Source organism: Macaca nemestrina, chromosome 4 (assembly GCF_043159975.1).
Source record: "Macaca nemestrina isolate mMacNem1 chromosome 4, mMacNem.hap1, whole genome shotgun sequence".
Taxonomy (NCBI): Eukaryota; Metazoa; Chordata; class Mammalia; order Primates; family Cercopithecidae; genus Macaca; species Macaca nemestrina.
This window is the reverse complement of record NC_092128.1, coordinates 19,501,588-19,519,413: the sequence shown is the minus strand read 5'-3', so window position 1 is coordinate 19,519,413 and position 17,826 is coordinate 19,501,588. Positions and strand designations below refer to the sequence as shown.

General features: G+C 50.3%; 1 protein-coding gene across 1 annotated transcript in view; it reads right to left on the bottom strand.

Moving 5' to 3' along the window:
• LOC105471296 (killer cell lectin like receptor G2) overlaps positions 1-3,536 on the bottom strand; it is a 28,935-nt gene extending 25,399 nt beyond the window's left edge. The window contains exons 1-3 of the mRNA XM_011723695.3: positions 2,755-3,536; positions 1,635-1,736; positions 1,115-1,260 (exon numbers count right to left, since the gene is read on the bottom strand). Of these exons, the coding sequence (XP_011721997.2) occupies positions 1,115-1,260; positions 1,635-1,736; positions 2,755-3,505 (999 nt within the window). The 5' untranslated portion in view covers positions 3,506-3,536. The remainder of the gene's footprint in view (positions 1-1,114; positions 1,261-1,634; positions 1,737-2,754) is intronic.
• Between the last annotated feature and the right edge of the window lie 14,290 nt (positions 3,537-17,826).

Genomic DNA, 17,826 nt, shown 5'->3' with positions numbered 1-17,826 from the left:
AAATGAAAATAAAAATTATGCCAAGGGCTGGATCCTGTCTATTGGTCCCTTTTTGTGGGTGCTCTCAAACCCACTGACTGGATTACTGTTCAGCTAACATCCACTCCTCTCCCTCTCCCATGGGAATGGACTATTCTACACTGCCCTTTGATATTCGGCTTGGCCATGTTATTGCTTTGACCACTGAAACGCTGGCCTGTGTGACAGGAGTGGCGGCTTCAAATGATGCTTGCACAGTTTGGCTCGTTTCTCAGACGTCCGCCATCTTTCTTATGAAGAGTTTCTCTCAGGTAGAAAGATGAGGGGCTTCTGGGGCAAACACAAACCCAACCTGCAGCCTCAAACCAAGCCCGGCAATCTGCATTCTAAAGCTAAGCTGTCCAGCCAAACCCAGCCCATCAAAAGATGACCCAGAGACCAACGATTAGAACATAAGTGCTTGGCTGTGCGCAGTGGCTCATGCCTGTAATTCCAGCACTTTGGGAGGTTAACGAAGGAGGATCACTTGAGGCCATAAGTTTGAACCGGCCTGGCCAACATAGTGAGACCCTGTCTCTTAAAAAAAATTTTATTTTTATTTTTATTTATTTTTTTGAGATGGAGCCTTGCTCTGTTGTGCAGGCTGGAGTGCAGTGGCGTGATCTCAGCTCAACTGCAACCTCCGCCTCCCGGGTTCAAGCAATTCTCCTGCCTCAGCCTCCTAAATAGCTGGGATCACAGGCACCCGCCACCATGTCTGGCTAATTTTTAGTAGAGACAGGGTTTCAGCGTGTTGGTCAGACTGGTCTAGAACTCCTGACCTTGTGATCCGCCCGCCTTGGCCTCCCAAAGTGCTGGGATTACTGGTGTGAGCCACTGTGCGTGGCCAAAAAAAAATTTTTTTTTAAAGCTGGTCATGGTGGCACATGCCTATAGCTACCTGGGAGGCTGAGGCAGGAGGATCGCCTGAGCACAGGAGTTAGAGGCTACACGAAGTTATGGTCATGCTATTCCTCTATATCTTGGTGACTTCTATAATGAAGAGCTGGATTCAATCATTAAGCTTCTTTCCAGTGCTAGGATTCTGTGGTCTAGAAGGATCTGTACCCCCTTAGATTGGCCACCCCCTTCTCACCTGGGTGTGGCTTAGCAGGGGGAGGGTAGCGTGGTAGGCTGAGCAGAAAGCCTGGCTGGCTTCCCAGGCCTGCGCTTCTACAGAGAAGTAGTAACAGTGCTCCTCGGACAACACCCAGCCTGGGGGGCATGGCTGACATCTGGCTCCTGCAAGCACAGAGACTGCTGGTGAGCTGCAGGGTAAGCTGCATTAAATAAACAAAGCCTGGTTGCCACCTCAAATGAAGGGGCATGGAACTGGCAAACCTCAGGGTGGGCAGGGCCCCAGGGAGGTTTTATAGTGTGTGCAGTGCACAAAGTCCCTGGGGTGACGGCTGGCATCTGATTGATTATCAGGGCACAAGCTGTGTCCAGTGGGAGGAAGGCACCAATTTTCCTTAACTTTGCTCATCAAGTACCATGTCTTCATGTTGCCTCTCCCAGTGTCTCTTTCGAATTCTAAGGTGTTTTAAGGGCTGGAAACACAGTCCCAGTAGTGGAGCAGCAGGGAGAAGGGATGAGGACTGCGGGGGACACCATACCTGCTCTTGAGGCCAGGACCACAATGACAACCCCAGAGACTGCCAGGAGCACAGCCATGAACGCCAGGGCCCAGTACAGGGACTTCACATACATGGGCAGCCCTGGGACAGGGGCAAACAGGACAGTCAGGTTAGCGGAGACCATCCCAACCAACCCAACTCAGAACCACAGACATAGCACACCAGCATCGCACCCACCTCACCCCAGCACCCAACCCCTCAGCCTGGGATGCCAACATAAACTGCAACATTTAAGTTCCAACTTTATATTCTGGAGAAAGAAGTCAGATATTCTTTATTTTTTTTTTATTTTTTTGAGACAGTCTTGCTCTGTCACCCAGGTTGGAGTGCAGTGATGCGATCTCGGCTCACTGCAACCTCCGCCTACCAGGTTCAAGCAATTCTCCTGCCTCAACCTCCCGAGTAGCTGGGATTACAGATGCACGCCACCATGCCTGGCTAATTTTTTTTTTTTTGTATTTTTAGTAGAGACAGGGTTTCATTATGTTACCCAGGCTGGTCTCGAACTCCTGACTTTGTGATCTGCCTGCCTCAGCCTCCCAAAGTGATGGGATTACAGGCGTGAGCCAACGCGCCCAGCCCTTTTATTATTTATTTATTTATTTATTTATTTATTTATTTTTGAGACCGAGTCTTACTCTATCACCCAGGCTGGAGTGCAGTGGCATGATCTCAGCTCACTGCAACCTCCACCTCCCGGGTTCAAGCAATTCTCATGCCTCAGCCTCCCAAGTAGCTGGGATTACAGGTGCCTGCCACCATGCCTGGCTAATTTTTGTAATTTTAGTAGAGACAGGGTTTCATCATATTGGTCAGGCTGGTCTCGAACTCTTGACCTCAGGTGATCCAGCTGCCTCGACCTCCCAAAGTGCTGGGATTACAGGCGTGAGCCACCGCAACAATGTGGATTACAGTTACGTAGGCAGGAATGTTATTGATTGTAAGCCCGAGATGCCAGATCGGGTGGGGGATCCGGATGGCCCACTGGGTCCCTTAGTCGGTCAGCTACCCAGCGGTCCAGGACTGGGCGCGTGTGGGGGTTTCGGCTACGTCCACCCGACCTGGCGGCGCCGGCTGCCGGCGCAGGTGAGCAACTCACCGGTAAGCGTTACTGCCCGGGGCAGCTTCTCGTCGCCCTCCAACCCCGCGCGGGGCAGCAGCGCCGCATCCTCCTTCTCCAGCCCCAGCTCCTTGCAGCGGCAGCACGTGGGGGAGCCCGGGGAGCTTCCTTCCACTGGGCTGGCCCGACCCTCAGCGTCGCGGCCGCTCTCCGTCCCGGCTGCAGCCAGCGTCGAGCCGCGTTCCCACGTGCCGCTCAGGGACGATGCGCGCGGCAGGAGCTGGTGCGCTGTGTCCGCTTGGCGGGAGAAGGCGGGGGACTCGGGCACCGGCACCGTGAGGAAGCGCGTGGAGGGCCTGGGCGACGGCGTGCGGCTGCCACCGGCCGCGCCCACGGGCTTCACAAGCACATCTACCTGCAGCTCCATGGGCGCCCAGGCGCCGGGCGCAGGCTCAGCCCCGGGCGCCTCGCCATTCCGGGGCAGCTTGACCGAGGCGGGTCCCGGCGACGGTGGCTCGGGGCAGGCGCCGTAGTCCAGGCTGAGCGGCGGCACGCGCGGGGTCCCGGGGCGAGGCGAAGGCAGCTGCTTCTCGCTCGAGGGCTCCCGGCCTGCGCCCGCCGCCTTCTTCATGGCCCTGGACGGACTCGGGCTGCTTTCAGGACCTTCAGGTTGTCGCGCCTTCTCGGGGACCTGCGGCTGCTCCAGCCCGGGGACCAGGCTTCCCACGGGCTCCATTGGGAGCTCCGCCCCGGCTTGGCCTCCGCGCGCAGCCTCCCAAACCCGCTCCATCCCGCGCGCCCCGCGAGCCGGGGACGCTGAGGGGCGCACCTGGGGTCAGGTGCAGAGGAGCTTTGCTCTCCTGCGTCCAGATTGCTCCAGCCGAGCTGCCGAAGTTGTCAGGCCACGCCCCTCCTCGAAGGCCCCCGCTGTGATTGGCTGTGGCTGCGGTTCTGCTGCCCCGCCTCCACAAGGCACTGGGAGGGAGCTGGCAAGGGCGGCCGGGCTAGGCGAGGGTTGCAGGGTGGGCGGGAGCTCTCCGGAGAAAAGCAGAACGTGAGCGGAGGCGTGTGGCAGGGAACCCGGAGCCCCACCTGACCTTTCCCTCTTCTTTGTCTCTGACCTCACCTATTTTCCCCTCCACCCCTATGCCAGGGTGTTGGTTCTGAGAGTTACAGTTTGGGCGGGGAAGGATTGGCCAAGCCTGTCTGGATCCTGGGACCTCAGAGAAATCAGAACCCAAAGGAATTGGGGCGGCCTGTGGAAAAGTAGCTCACCTGGTTGTCCTAACAATCCAGTGGAGTTTCGAACGGACTCTCCATCACACCTGGGAGGACTCCCTCCACTGAGTAACGCTAAGATAAAAGATAAGCAATTCTTCTTCTCCTTCTTCTTTCTTCTTTCTTCCTCTTCCTCCTTCTCCTCCTCCTCTGCCTCTTCCTCCTCGTCCTCTTCCTCTTCTTCTTCCTTCTCCTTCTTCTTCCTTGTCTTCTTCTTCTTCCTTTTCTTTTCTCCTTCTCCTTCTTTTCTTCTTCTTCTTCCTTTCTTCTTCTTCCTTTCCTCTTCCTCTTCCTCCTCTTCTTCCTCCTCTTCCCCTCTTTCTCTTCCTCTCTTCCTCCTCCTCCTCCTTCTTCTTTTTTTTTTTTTTGACAGAGTCTTGCTCTGTCCCCAGGCTGGAGTGCAGTGGCACAATCTCAGCTCACTGCAACCTCTGCCTCCCAGGTTCAAGCGGTTCTCCTGCCTCAGCCTCCTGAGTAGCTGGGACTACAGGCACCCGCCACCGCGCCCAGCTAATTTTTGTATTTTTAGTAGAGACAGGGTTTCACCATGTTGGCCAGGATAGTCTCGATCTCCTGACCTCGTGATCCACCCGCCTCGGCCTCCCAAAATGCTGGGATTACAGGCATGAGCCACCGCACCCGGCCTGTCCTCTGGTATTTTTAAGTGCCCCCAGGATAGGGTTGATAGACAAAATGCAGGTCAGTCAGTTAAATTTGAATTTCAGTTAAACAAGGGATAGTTTTTTAGCACAGTAGTCCTCCTTTATCCACTGGGATAGTTCAAAGACCTCCCAGTGATTGCCTGAAACTTTGGATAGCACCAAACCCTATATATACTGTTTTTTTTCTATACAAGTGGTCTTCAAAAGGTTCATGGAAAATGCATATTATGCATGCATGAAAAATGCAAAACTATGCATGGATTTCAAAAGTTTTTGGCACCAAAATAAATTTGTACTAACTTGTTATCACATGTCTGAACGAGATCTAGTTTGAAGCACTAAGAAGGATAAGACATCAGCTTGAAAAGAGCTCCTGTCAGAGCAACAAGAATTCTGCTAAATTTGAAACAAGAATAGCCATCACATTTATGGCGAAATCAGTGATGTTTTCATGAAAAGCTCATGGGGATAATGCCCCGAAGAAACCAGCAGTTTGCAAATGGATAACTCATTTTAAGAAGGGATGAGGCCAGGTGCGGTGACTCAGCCGGTAATCCCAGCACTTTGGGAGGCCGAGGTGGGTGAATCACTTGAGGTCAGGAATTCGAGACCAGCCTGGCCAACATGGTGAAATCCTGTCTCTACTAAAAATGCAAAAATTAGGCCAGGCGCGGCAGCTCACGCCTGTAATTCCAGCACTTTGGGAGGCTGAGGCAGGTGGATTGCCTGAGCTCAAGAGTTCGAGACCAGCCCAGGCAACACAGTGAATCCCTGTCTCTACTAAAATACAAAAAATTAGCTGGACGTGGTAGCATGCGCCTGTAGTCCCAGCTACTCAGGTGCCTGAAAGTACAAATAATTAGCTGGGCATGATAGTGGGCGCCTGTAATCCTGGCTACTTGGGAGGCTGAGACAGGAGAATTGCTTGAACCCGGGAGGCAAAGGTTGCAGGGGGCCGAGATTGTGCCACTGTACTCCAGCCTGGGTGACAGAAGGAGACTCCATCTCAAAAAAAAAAAAAAAAAAGAGAAGGGATGAGACAATGTTGAGGATAAAACCCTCAGTGGCAGACCATCCATGTCAGTTTTTGAGTAAAATAATTAATCTTGTTTGTGCCCTAATGAAGAGGACCAATGATTAACAGCATAAACAACAGCCAACACCAGAGACGTCTCAGCTGGTTCAGCTTACACTTTTCTGACTGAAAGATTAAAGTTGAGCAAAGTTTCCACTCTATGGAAAACCATTGTGTCCAGATCAACTGCAGCCAAGAGCAGAACTTTCAATGGAAATTTAAAACAAGGAAGATCAAGATCCTGAAGCATTTCTCTGAAGATTTGTAACAGGAGATGGGAACATGGCTTTACCAGTAGGATCCTGAAGACAAAGCATAAAGCAATGGCTCCCAAGAGGTGGAAGTGGCCCAGTCACAGCAAAAGTGGACAGGTCAAGAGCAGAAGTCACAGTCACGGCAACAGTTTTTTGGGTGGCTCAAGGCATTTTGCTTGTTGGCTTTCTAGAGGGCCAAAGAGCAATACCATCTGCTTATTATGAGAGTGTTTTGAGAAAGTCAAAGCTTTAGCAGAAAACCTCCAGGGAGGAGGGTCCTTCTCCACCACCACAAGGCTTTTGCTCATTCCTCATCAGTCAAGGGCATCATTCAACATGCTCAAATTTTAAATGCCTCTTTGGGCCCAACACCCTCCTCCTGCTAACACCCTCTCTATTCTTCCTTGTCATGGCAGTCTCATGCGTCCATGTACAGAGACCACCAAACAGGCTTGGTGTGAACAAGGCTGTTTATTTCACCTGGGTGCAGGCGGGCTGAGTCTGAAAAAGGAGTCAGCGAAGGGTGGTGGGCTTATCATTAGTTCTTTTTTTTTTTTTTTTTTGAGACGGAGTCTCGCTCTGTCGCCCAGCCCAGGCTGGAGTGCAGTGGCACGATCTCGGCTCACTGCAAGCTCCGCCTCCCGGGTTCACGCCATTCTCCTGCCTCAGCCTCCCGAGTAGCTGGGACTACAGGCGCCCACAACCGCGCCCGGCTAATTTTTTGTATTTTTAGTAGAGACGGGGTTTCACCGTGGTCTCGATCTCCTGACCTTGTGATCCGCCCGCCTCGGCCTCCCAAAGTGCTGGGATTACAGGCGTGAGCCACCGCGCCCGGCCTTATCATTAGTTCTTATAGGTTTTGGGATCGGCGGTGGAGTTAGGAGCAATGTTTTGCAGGCAGGGGGTGAATCTCACAAAGTACATTCTCAAGGGTGGGGAGATTACAAAGAACCTTCTTAAGGGTGGAGGAGATTACAAAGTACATTAATCAGTTAGGGTAGGGCAGAAACAAATCAAAATGGTGGAATGTCATCAGTTAAGGCTATTTTCACTTCTTTTTTTTTTTTTTTTTGAGACAGAGTCTCGCTGTGTTGCCCAGGCTGGAGTGCAGAGGCACGATCTCGGCTCACTGCAAACTCCGCCTCCCGGGTTCACGCCATTCTCCTGCCTCAGCCTCCCCAGCAGCTGGGACTACAGGCGCACGCCGCCACGCCTGGCTAATTTTTGTATTTTTAGTAGAGGCGGGTTTTCACTGTGTTAGCCAGGATGGTCGTGATCTCCTAACCTTGTCATCTGCCTGTCTCGGCCTCCCAAAGTGCTGGGATTACAGGCGTGAGCCATCTCGTCCGGCCTATTTTCACTTCTTTTGTGGATCTTCAGTTGCTTCAGGCCATCTGGATGTATACGTGCTGGTCACAGGGGATATGATGGCTTAGCTTGGGCTCAGAGGCCTGACAATGGCCAACTTTTTTTTTTTGAAACAGAGTCTTGTTCTGTCACCTAGGCTGGAGTGCAGTGGTCTGATCTTGGCTCACTACAACCATGGCCTCCCGGGTTCAAGCAGTTATCGTGCCTCAGCCTCCCAAGTAGCTGGGATTATAGGTGTGCGCCATCACAACTGCTTAATTTTTGTATTTTTAGTAGAGACAGGGTCTTGAGCTCCTGACCTCAGGTGATCTGCCCACTCAACCTCCCAAAGTGTTGGGATTACAGGCGCGAGCCACCACACTGGGCCATGACCAACCTTCTTTAACAAGGTAATTGCCCCCATTTGTCTGCCAAAATTTTCCTTGGCAAGGGTACCAGTCACCCAGCAAATGCTTTTTTTCCCTTTTTGGAAAAAAAAATACATATATATATACACACATTATAAGGATGGGGGAGTCTCGCTATGTTGCCCGGGCTGGTCTTGAACTCCTGGCCTTAAGCCATCCTCTCGCCTCGGCCTCCCAAAGTGCTGGGCTGACAGATGTGAGTTACTGTGCTCGGCCTGCAGATGCTCTTCAGTGCTCGTTTTATCTCAGGTTTTGACATTATGATCATTTCTTCCTCCTCTCAAAACCCACTCATCTGTGGCTTGCGGCCTTCCTGACACCACCTCTACCAGCTCTCCTGCCTCCCTGGTTGTTCCTTTGAAAGTTGCTGCAGAGCTTCTCACCCACCATATATGAGTGACCTTCAAGCCCAGATCTTTCTCCTGAGCTTAGGTTCTTCTTTGCAGGAATTTGACACTAGATCTGAAAGACCCAGAGCTGAATGTTGTCAGATTTCCTAGTAGGGCAGCTCCCTAGAGAGAAGGCCCAGAAACTCCGGCTCTGGGCCCCAGAGTTTGTCCAGTCTCAGCCCTTCCTAAAGCTTGTTTGTTCAATTCTGTGGATTTCATGAGACCCTGAGTATCCTTCCCATACCTCCTCCACTTTTTGCCTTATCTTTTTTTTTTTTTTTTTTTTTTTTGAGACGGAGTCTTGCTCTGCCGCCCAGGCTGGAGTGCAGTGGCCGGATCTCAGCTCACTGCAAGCTCCGCCTCCCGGGTTCACGCCATTCTCCTGCCTCAGCCTCCCGAGTAGCTGGGACTACAGGCGCCCGCCACCTCGCCCGGCTAGTTTTTTGTATATTTTAGTAGAGACGGGGTTTCACCATGTTAGCCAGGATGGTCTCGATCTCCTGACCTCGTGATCCGCCCGTCTCGGCCTCCCAAAGTGCTGGGATTACAGGCTTGAGCCACCGCGCCCGGCCGGCCGCCTTATCATTTAAGACTGGGTCAGGCATGGTGACTCATACCTGTAATCCCAGCACTTTGGGAGGCCAAGGCAGGAGGATCACTGGAGCCCAGGAGTTTGAATCTGGGCAGCATAGGGAGACTTTGTCTCTACTAAAAAAGCAAAAAGTTAGCTGGGTGCAGTGGCATGCACCTGTGGTCTCAGCTACTAGAGAGGCTGAGGCGGGAGGATTGCTTGAACCTGGGAGTTTGAGGCTGCAGTGAGCTGTGATTGTGCCATTGCATTCCAGCCTGGGCAACAGAGTGAGATCCTGTCTCAAAAAAAAGAAAGGAAGGAAGGACAGAAAGAGAGTAAAGGGGAGAGAAGGGAAGGGAAGGGGAAGGGGAAGGGGAAGGGAAAGGGGAAGCGGAAGGGAAGGGTGAAGGGAAGGGGGAGGTAAGGGTAAGGATAAGGTGAAGGTGAGGAGGAGGAGGAGGCAGAGGGGGAAGGGAATGGGAGGGGGAGGAGGAAGGGAAGCGCAGGGCGAGAAGGAGGGAAGGGAAGGTGGATAAAAGGAAGGAAGGAGGACTCTGATTGCAAGTGGCCGAAAACCCAAGTCCCACTGGGCTCCACGTCTCTCTTGGGGTGAGGGCCAGGCTTCGATGACGTCTCTCGGTACCTCCTGTGACACAGCACAGCAGCCTGGCACCAGAAGGCCATTTACAACTTCTAAAGTGGACATCCTAAGAGAGGTGAATTACCCAAATGTTTCAAGGGGGTTCAGATGTTGGCTGGCAAAAGGGAACAAATACCTACTGTGATCCTTCCTTTCATCTTTTCTCGCTTTCCCTCGCTTTTAAAATCCTGTTTGCTGCTTGCAACAGCAATGCATGCCTGCAATACGAAATGTAGATATTACAAAAGTGTATACTGTAGAAAATAAAGGTCACCTGTTTTCTATGCCCTGTTATTAACATTTTGGTATGCAGTATTCAAGATTTTTAAACAAATGTATATGCTAACCTGTACTGTTATTATATATAAAAATATCTTTATTTCCAAAACTTCACTCACATTAAACATTTTCCTATATGTAATTTATTTAAGAAGTCTCCTATTGATGGATATTTGAGTTATTTCCATTTGGGTGACATAATTACTGCAATGCTGTACATGATATAGGTATAATTCAGTGAGCATCCTTGTATATATTGTTTTTAAAAATCACATCTCTGATAATATCTTCAGAATAGAATCATTAAAATGAAATTGCTGAGCCAAAGGGTGGTCAGAATTTCGGATGTGATGGGTACTGGTAAATTACCCGCAAGAGTCTCAACAAACAAAGGATGAGAGGGCTGTTCCCATGGCCGCCCCATCGCTCCGTATCATCAATCTTCTTAGTCCTTACCAATCTGATGGGCACAAATATTGAATTCCAGCTTGCATTTCTTTAACTATGAATGAAGCTGAACATCATTTCGTTTGTTAATTGTGCTACTGAGAAGTATCTTGGACACTGTCAGGACCTGGGTAAAATATCACTAAAATTTCCTCTAATGCCAGTTCCAGATCACTGGCTGGTTCCAGGAGGTGGCCCTACAGGAATCATCGTTATTTTTCCTGCCCCACACCATGAAGTTCACTGGTCAAGGGTGGCTGATGGTATCTGGTCTGTCCGAACAGACTGAGGAGTTCTACAAGCATAAATTAAACTGCAGCTTAATTCCCCAGAGAGGAGGCAAACATTCCCACTCCTGGTTCTTGGCTGATGTCATCCCGTGGTATCTTGGGCCCCTTTAGGGGCCCTGGAGACACACATGAGAAAGGAGAGAGGTTTCCGCACAGCCATCTCCCTGGCAAGGCCCATCCCCAGCTCACATTCTACCTGCTCAGAGGCTCAGAGGGTACCCAAGCCAGTATGACATCCCCCACCCTGCCTAAGCCCCCACCTTGGTCTCTCACCTGTCAGCTGTCTTTCTAGCACTCTCCGCTGTCTGTGGTCAACACGTGCACACGGTTGTTCATCCTTTAATGCTTGTCTCTGGCCCCCTAGAAATCCTCACTGCATCCCCAGATCAGTATCTGGCACTCCATCCCTGGTTCTTGACTGACATCTCCGCCAGGAAATTAGTGAATATTTATTAAATAAATTATGCTGAATGGGGCATTGCACAGAGTGCTTCACACACCTGGTCTATCTTTTCCCCCCTAATCTTTAGTTGACACATTTTTAAACATTAAGAAAAATGGAAAGAATAAACAGTGATCACATGAACACCCTCCGCCTTGATTCAACAGTTAGCATTTCACACCTTGTTCTTGTCCTTCTCTCCATCTCTGTACAAACATTCTGTCTGTTGTTATGGAACCATCTGAGTGTGAGCTGCTGACCTCATGAACCCTCACCCTTCAGTATTTCAGCGTGCATCTGCTAAGAATACACGTGTTTTCCTGAAGTATAATACCATTCTCACACCAAAGAAATTAACAGTAACGCCAAGCTAGGTGATATTCTAGAAACCAAATTTAAATTTTTCTATTTTTTTTTCCAACCAGGTTCCCATCAGGGTTCACGCATTACATTTGACTGTTAGGTCCATTTACTCTTTATAATAACAAAATCCCTACTGCATAGGTGAGGAAACTGAGATTCAGAGAGGTTGAGGAGCTCGTGCAGGGTTGCATGGCTCCTAAGTGGGAACGCCAGCACGTCACTGGGCAGCTCTGGCTCCCAAACACATCTTTTCTCCCTTTTTGCTGCTTTATGCTCCCCTAGTTCTCCTGGTTCCCCGAATGCTTCATCCCGTCTCCCACTGATGGAGTCCTTGCAGGTCATGGGCTGGGGCAGAGGTATAGATGTTGCTCCTGTTACTCAACAGACTAAGCCTCGCTTTCCAGTTCCTTCAGCCACACCACACCCCTGTAACTTTCCGAGACATCAGTCACCCATTGGGAGTGACGAGGCAACCTCATTTTAGTGAAGGATCCACCTGCAGCTGGGCGAGGCAGAGGAGAGAGCTAGGCAGCTCTAGGAGAGGAACAAAAGGTGGCTTTAAGTCGAGAGTGTGGGTAAGGCAGGGACTGAGAAAACATTCCACCTGAATGCACGCAAGCTTATCCTGGGAGAACTGGAAAAGAGCCGTGGCCCAGCAGGAAAACAGGTCCCTGAGACATCTGCATGTTGAAACAAAGACCCTCCCTTGAGGTGGAGGTTGTAGTGAGCTGAGATCACGCCATTGCACTCCAGCCTGGGCAACAAGAGGGAAACATCTCAAGAAAAAAAAAAAAAGGAACATGAGGTCAGGAGTTTGAGACCAGCCTGACCAACATGGAGAAACCCCGTCTCTACTAAAAATACAAAAATTAGCTGGGCGTGGTGGCGTGCACCTGTAATCCCAGCTACTCAGGAGGCTGGGGCAGGAGAATCACTTGAACCCGGTAGGCAGAGGTTGCAGTGAGCCGAGATTGTGCCATTGCACTTCAGCCTGGGCAACAAGAGTGAAACTCAGTCTCGAAAAAAAACAAAAAAACCCCCCAAAAAACCAAAACAGATTACGAGGTCAGGAGTTCAAGACCAGCCTGACCAACACGGTGAAACTCCGCCTCTACTAAAAATACAAAAATTAGCTGGGCGTGGTGGCAGGCGCCTGTGATCCCAGCTACTCAGGAGGCTGAGGTAGGAGAAACGCTTGAACCCAGGAGGTGGAGGTTGCAATGAGCCGAGATGGTGACGCTGCACTCCAGCCTGGGTGACAGAGTGAAACTCCATATCGAAAGAAAAAACAAAACAAAACAAAACCCTCCCTTTTAGGAACTCCATCCCCAGAATCCTTTCCTGTCCAATGCAGCACTTGTGGGATTATAATGGTGTGGATAGACAGCTGTGACTCAGGGATATGGGGGACAGACCTAGCTCTCCTCTGGATTAGTGTCCCCAGCCTTAGCTGACTTTGCTGAGTCTGGGGCTCAACACTTGCAAAGACTTAGATGGGAGCAGGTAGAAGGACCAGGGGACCCGGGGGAGCAATGGAGTAGGACTGGGCTTGGATATACAAGACCAGGAAAAGCACTTCCTCGCATCACAGGTATGTAACAGACTTTTCCTGCCAGGCTGTGTGGGACTCCTGTCACCAGAGACTGAGGGTAGCAAAGGGAGGAGACACAAGTGCCCAGGAGCACCTTGGTGAAGAGGCCCCAGATTTAAGGATAATAGTATTCTCTTCTCCTTTGAACTAAATCATTATGAATGAGATTTGCTAGTCCAAGAGTCTTGAGGCCTAGGGATCCCCCATATCAAACAGGCCTTGCAAACATCTAATTAAAGGGCCTAGAACACACCACCAGAAAGTCATGACTAAATTTAGAAAATTGTAGTCTAATCAAATATATTAATAGATATGTGTTCATATGTGTTTTAAGACAAAGGTGGTAATTATTTATATAATCAGGAAAAAAGCCATGAAGCAATCATTTTCAGGGAAAAGTGGGAAGCAGTGGAGAAAAGAGTAGAATATAAGGTCTCCGAAATAACAAGACCTTGGCAAGTTTCTCTAGCACTGCCCAAGATAGAGAGACACCAGATGTTCTGATTCCCTGAGATGCAGGGGACCCATGCCTGATCCATGCCACCCACTGCCAGGCTCCTAACACTGAAGCCCTAAGCCAATATGGGAGGGAGAGCTGGCCTGGGAAGTATCAGAGGTCCTTCACCACTAATGTGCAGGTGGCTGGGAGTCTCTCCTCTGCTTCTGTCTTAGTCCATTTTCTGTTGCTTTAGCAGAACACCTGCCAGGTATTCTGAGACTGAGTAATTCATAAAGAAAAGAAAAGGCCAGGTGCAGTGGTTCATGCCTATAATCCCAGCAATTTGGGAGGCCAAGGCAGACAGATCACTTGAGGTCAGGAGTTCGAGACCAGCCTAGCCAATATGGTGAAACCCCATCTCTACTAAAAATACAAAAATTAGCTGGTGTGGTGGCGCATGCCTGTAATCCCAGTTACTCAGGAGGCTGAGGCAGGAGAATCACTTGAACCCAGGAGGCAGAGGCTGCAGTGAGCCAAGATCATGCCACTGCACTCAAGCCTGGGCAACAGAGCGAGACTCTGTCTCGAAAAAACAAAAAAATGAAAAAAAGAAAAAGAAAAAAGAAAAGAAAGTTGTTTCTTATAGTTCTAAAGACTGGGAAGTCCAAGGGCATGGCGGCAGCTTCTGGTAAGGGCTTTCATGTTGCACCATAACATGGCAGCAGAGGCGAAGGGCAAGTGAGTGAATAATTTACCCATTTATGCTCTCAAGAGAGGCATTGATTTCACTTAATGATCTATTCACCTCTTACTAACCTCACCTCCTAACACTGCCACGTTGGGGACCAAATTTCCCACACATGAATTCTGGTGAATACATTCAACACACAGCAGCTTCCCTGTCTAACCCCTGAGCATAGGGCCAGTCTGCCCAGGTCCTGGACTCCATATCCTGCCAGACTCTCCTTAGGTCAGTCTCACCTGAAGCTTGGCCCAGTTGTCTGTCCCAACATAGTTCCTGGCCATTCCCTTCCCTTTTTCCCTCTCATTTAAAGCTGAATCCATTAGCCTGCTGTGAAAACCTGCCATTGAAAACCATCCACTCAACCTTGCCCCTTAGACGGGATCCTGCCTGCTTGGTCTAGAGTTTACTATTCTCCTGTAATCTTAGTGCTACTGCCTCATACTGGGGTCCCCTCATCTATTGTGATTTCTCCAGTTCCTCTTCCGCCTAATCATGGCTCTTTCTTCCCTTCAGAAAACTCCCTGCAGGTAGAAGGAGAGGCCGTGCTGCAGTATCTCCCCCACCTTATATGAATGATCTTGTATTTGGATATATGTGTGATTTGGTGACCATCTGCTTTGGCTTTTTTGTTTTGTTTTTTTTTTGAAATGGCGTCTTGCTCTGTCACACAGGCTGGAGTGCAGTGGCGTGATCTTGGCTCACTGCAACCTCCACCTCCTGGGTTCAAGCAATTCTGCTGCCTCAGCCTCCCGAGTAGCTGGGACTACAGGCGTGCGACATCATGCCTGGCTAATTTTTGTATTTTTAGTAGAGACAGGGTTTCACCATGTTGACCAGGCTAGTCTTGAACTCCTGACCTCAAGTGATCTGCCCACCTTGGCCTCCCAAAGTGCTGAGATTACAAGCGTGAGCCACGGTGCCTGGCCTTGTTTTGTTTTGTTTTGAGACAGAGTCTTGCTGTATCACCCAGGTGGAGTGCAGTGGCATGATCTCAGCTCACTGCAACCTCTGCCTCCCAGGTTCAGGTGATTCTCCCACCTCAGCCTCCCAAGTAGCTGGGGTTACAGGTGCGTGCCACCACTGCCAACTAATTTTTGTGTTTTTAGTACAGCGGGGTCTCACAATGTTGGCCAAGCTGGTCTTGAACTCCTGACTTCAGATGATCCACCTGCCTTCGCCTCTCAAAGTGTTGGGATTATAGGCGTGGGCCACTGTGCCCAGCCCATGTGCTTCATTTTTTAAGCAAGAGATTTTTAAGGGAGTTTTAAAATTTATTTTTAAATTTATGTCTAAGAGACAGGGTCTTGCTCTGTCACTTTGGCTAAAGTGCAGTGGTGTGATCACAGCTCAGTGGTGCAATCATAATAACTGCAGCCTTTATCTCCTGGGCTCAAGGAATCCTTTTGCCTCAGCCTCCTGAGTAGCTGGGACTGCAGGGACATAGCACAATGCCTGGCTAATTTTTTTTTCTTTTCTTTTTTTTTGAGACTGAGTCTCTCTCTGTCGCCCAGGCTGGAGTGCAGTGGCGCGATCTTGGCTCACTGCAAGCTCTGCCTCCCGGGTTCACGCCGTTCTCCTGCCTCAACCTCCCGAGTAGCTGGGACTACAGGTGCCCGCCACCATGCCCGGCTAATTTTTTTGTATTTTTTAGTAGAGACGGGGTTTCACCATGTTAGCCAGGATGGTCTCAATCTTCTGATCTTGTGATCCGCCCGCCTCTGCCTCCCAAAGTGCTGGGATTACAGGCGTGAGCCACCACGCCTGGCCCATGCCTGGCTAATTATTTATTTTTTTTAATTTAAGAGACAGGGTCTTGGTCATGTTGCCCAGGCTGGTCTCAAATTCCTGGCCTCCAAACGAACCTCCCACCTTGACCTCCCAAAATGCTGGGATTACAGGTATTGTCCAACCTGCCCAGCCAGGGGAGAGTTTTCAAAGGGAGATCTCCTAGCTCAACCATCATGTCTGCAACGTGCTTATCCCTGATGTCCCTGATCTCACTTTCTTTTTGAGACGGAGTTTCGCTCTTGTCACCCAGGTTGGAGTGCAGTGGCGCGATCTCAGCTCACTACAACCTCCACCTCCTGGGTTCAAGCGATTCTTCTGCCTCACCCTCCCGAGTGGCTGGGAGTACAGGCGTGTGCCACCATGTCCGGCTAATTTTTGTATTTTTAGTAGAGACGGGATTTCATCATGTTGGCGAGACTGGTCTCGAACTCCTGACCTCAAGTGATCTGCCTGCCTCAGCCTCCCAAGGGCTGGGATTACAGGCATGAGTCACCACGCCTGGCTCCCGACCTCACTTTCTTTAAAGTCCAACCCCACCGAACCTTAGGAAACAGCTTTGGAGATGAACTATTTGTTGGTTGAATCCTATCAACTTCCTCTCCTATTTCTGCATTACTGTTGTCCCTTAGGTGGACAGGGCTCCTAAAAGTCACTGATGAGTAGCAATGTGCTTCTTAACACTCAGGTATGAGAAATGTCACCTTCCTTATTTCCCCGAGTTACACTGTATCCAGCTCCAGGCCTCATTTATAAAGATACATGAGAACTCCACAATGTGTGCATTCTGGTGCTACCTCTTCCCAAGAGAGTAAACAAGGACCCCAGGGCTTATTCACGTCCTGAAAAAGGATGCTCACTCTTGGGCTGTGGGTCAGAATTTTGCTGCTTCTTCTGCCTGATGTAGATGTAGTTTCTGGGCACCAGTCTTTCACTCTTTAGGATGTAGATGCCCTTTATGTGGCATTGACAGCCATTGCACCTGCCCACACTTTCAGGGCCACCCCCTACAGGCAGCCTTCACTCACACCCTCCACAGTCTGGGGGCCTGCCGCCTCCCCAGACCCTCTGGGAACACCTGTCCCATCAGCCTCCTCCATCTTTGGGCTATTTTTAGGTCTCAGTCCACGGAGGCTTCCTTGATTCCAAACCTCCTGTATTATTATTATTTTATGAGTCTAGGCTTTTAAAAACAAAACACTCAACTCTCCCCTGAGGCTAGGCACACTTCCATTTTCAGGATAAAAAGTTCAACTGCCCTCTTCAGAGAAGGAAGCAGAAAATCTCTCTTTTTTTGGGTAATGACTCAATAGGAAAGTGAAAGGGCTAATTTTAAACCAGACTCTCTCTAGCCCTCAGCGGGGTGTTTTTGTCACTGTCAGGAGCGGGGATGATGAGTGGCTCAGCTCCAGGGATGTCATTCACATCTGCATCGGGTGAATGGCACTCTCTGGGGCTAAGCAGCCCACAGTCTGCTCTGCTGAATGCACAGCCCTGGTGAACAGCCCCTCTCCTACAGCCTGTGCCCGGGCCCCAGTGGGTTGCCAGACTGCAGAGGAAGACCTGGGGGTCTCCTCACAAGATCCTGGCTACCCACTTTGGCCTGACTATGTGGAGCTCAATGAGGACAAAGAGATTGAATCCATTTCAAACCCACCAGATTCTGGTTCCACCTGGATCTAAGAGCATGGTCCTCCCAGGGAAGTCAGTCCACTGCAATAAAGCTGGATGTCAGGCTAGATGGCAGGGCTGGAGGCAGCCAGCAGTCTGGGCTACCCCGGATTAAAGGGTAGACGCAAAACCTCAGCGGCGCCACAGCTCTCCAGGGTTCAGTTTTGCCTGATGGTCTCTCGGGCCCCGGTGTTGGCTCTATCGGGACTGAACTGGCCTGGTCGCCTCTGCCTGTCCTCAGTCTGAGGTCCACCGTCCAGCCAGGCCCTGGTACATCTCAATCCTGTCTTGCTTCTGTGACGGCTCCCTCTCACCTGCCTTCACCTGTTCTCTCCATCTCCTCTGCCCACCTCAGGACAGGAGGGGATGCTTCCTGAGAGCTGTCGGATATTGGGAGGATCCTGAATACTCAAGG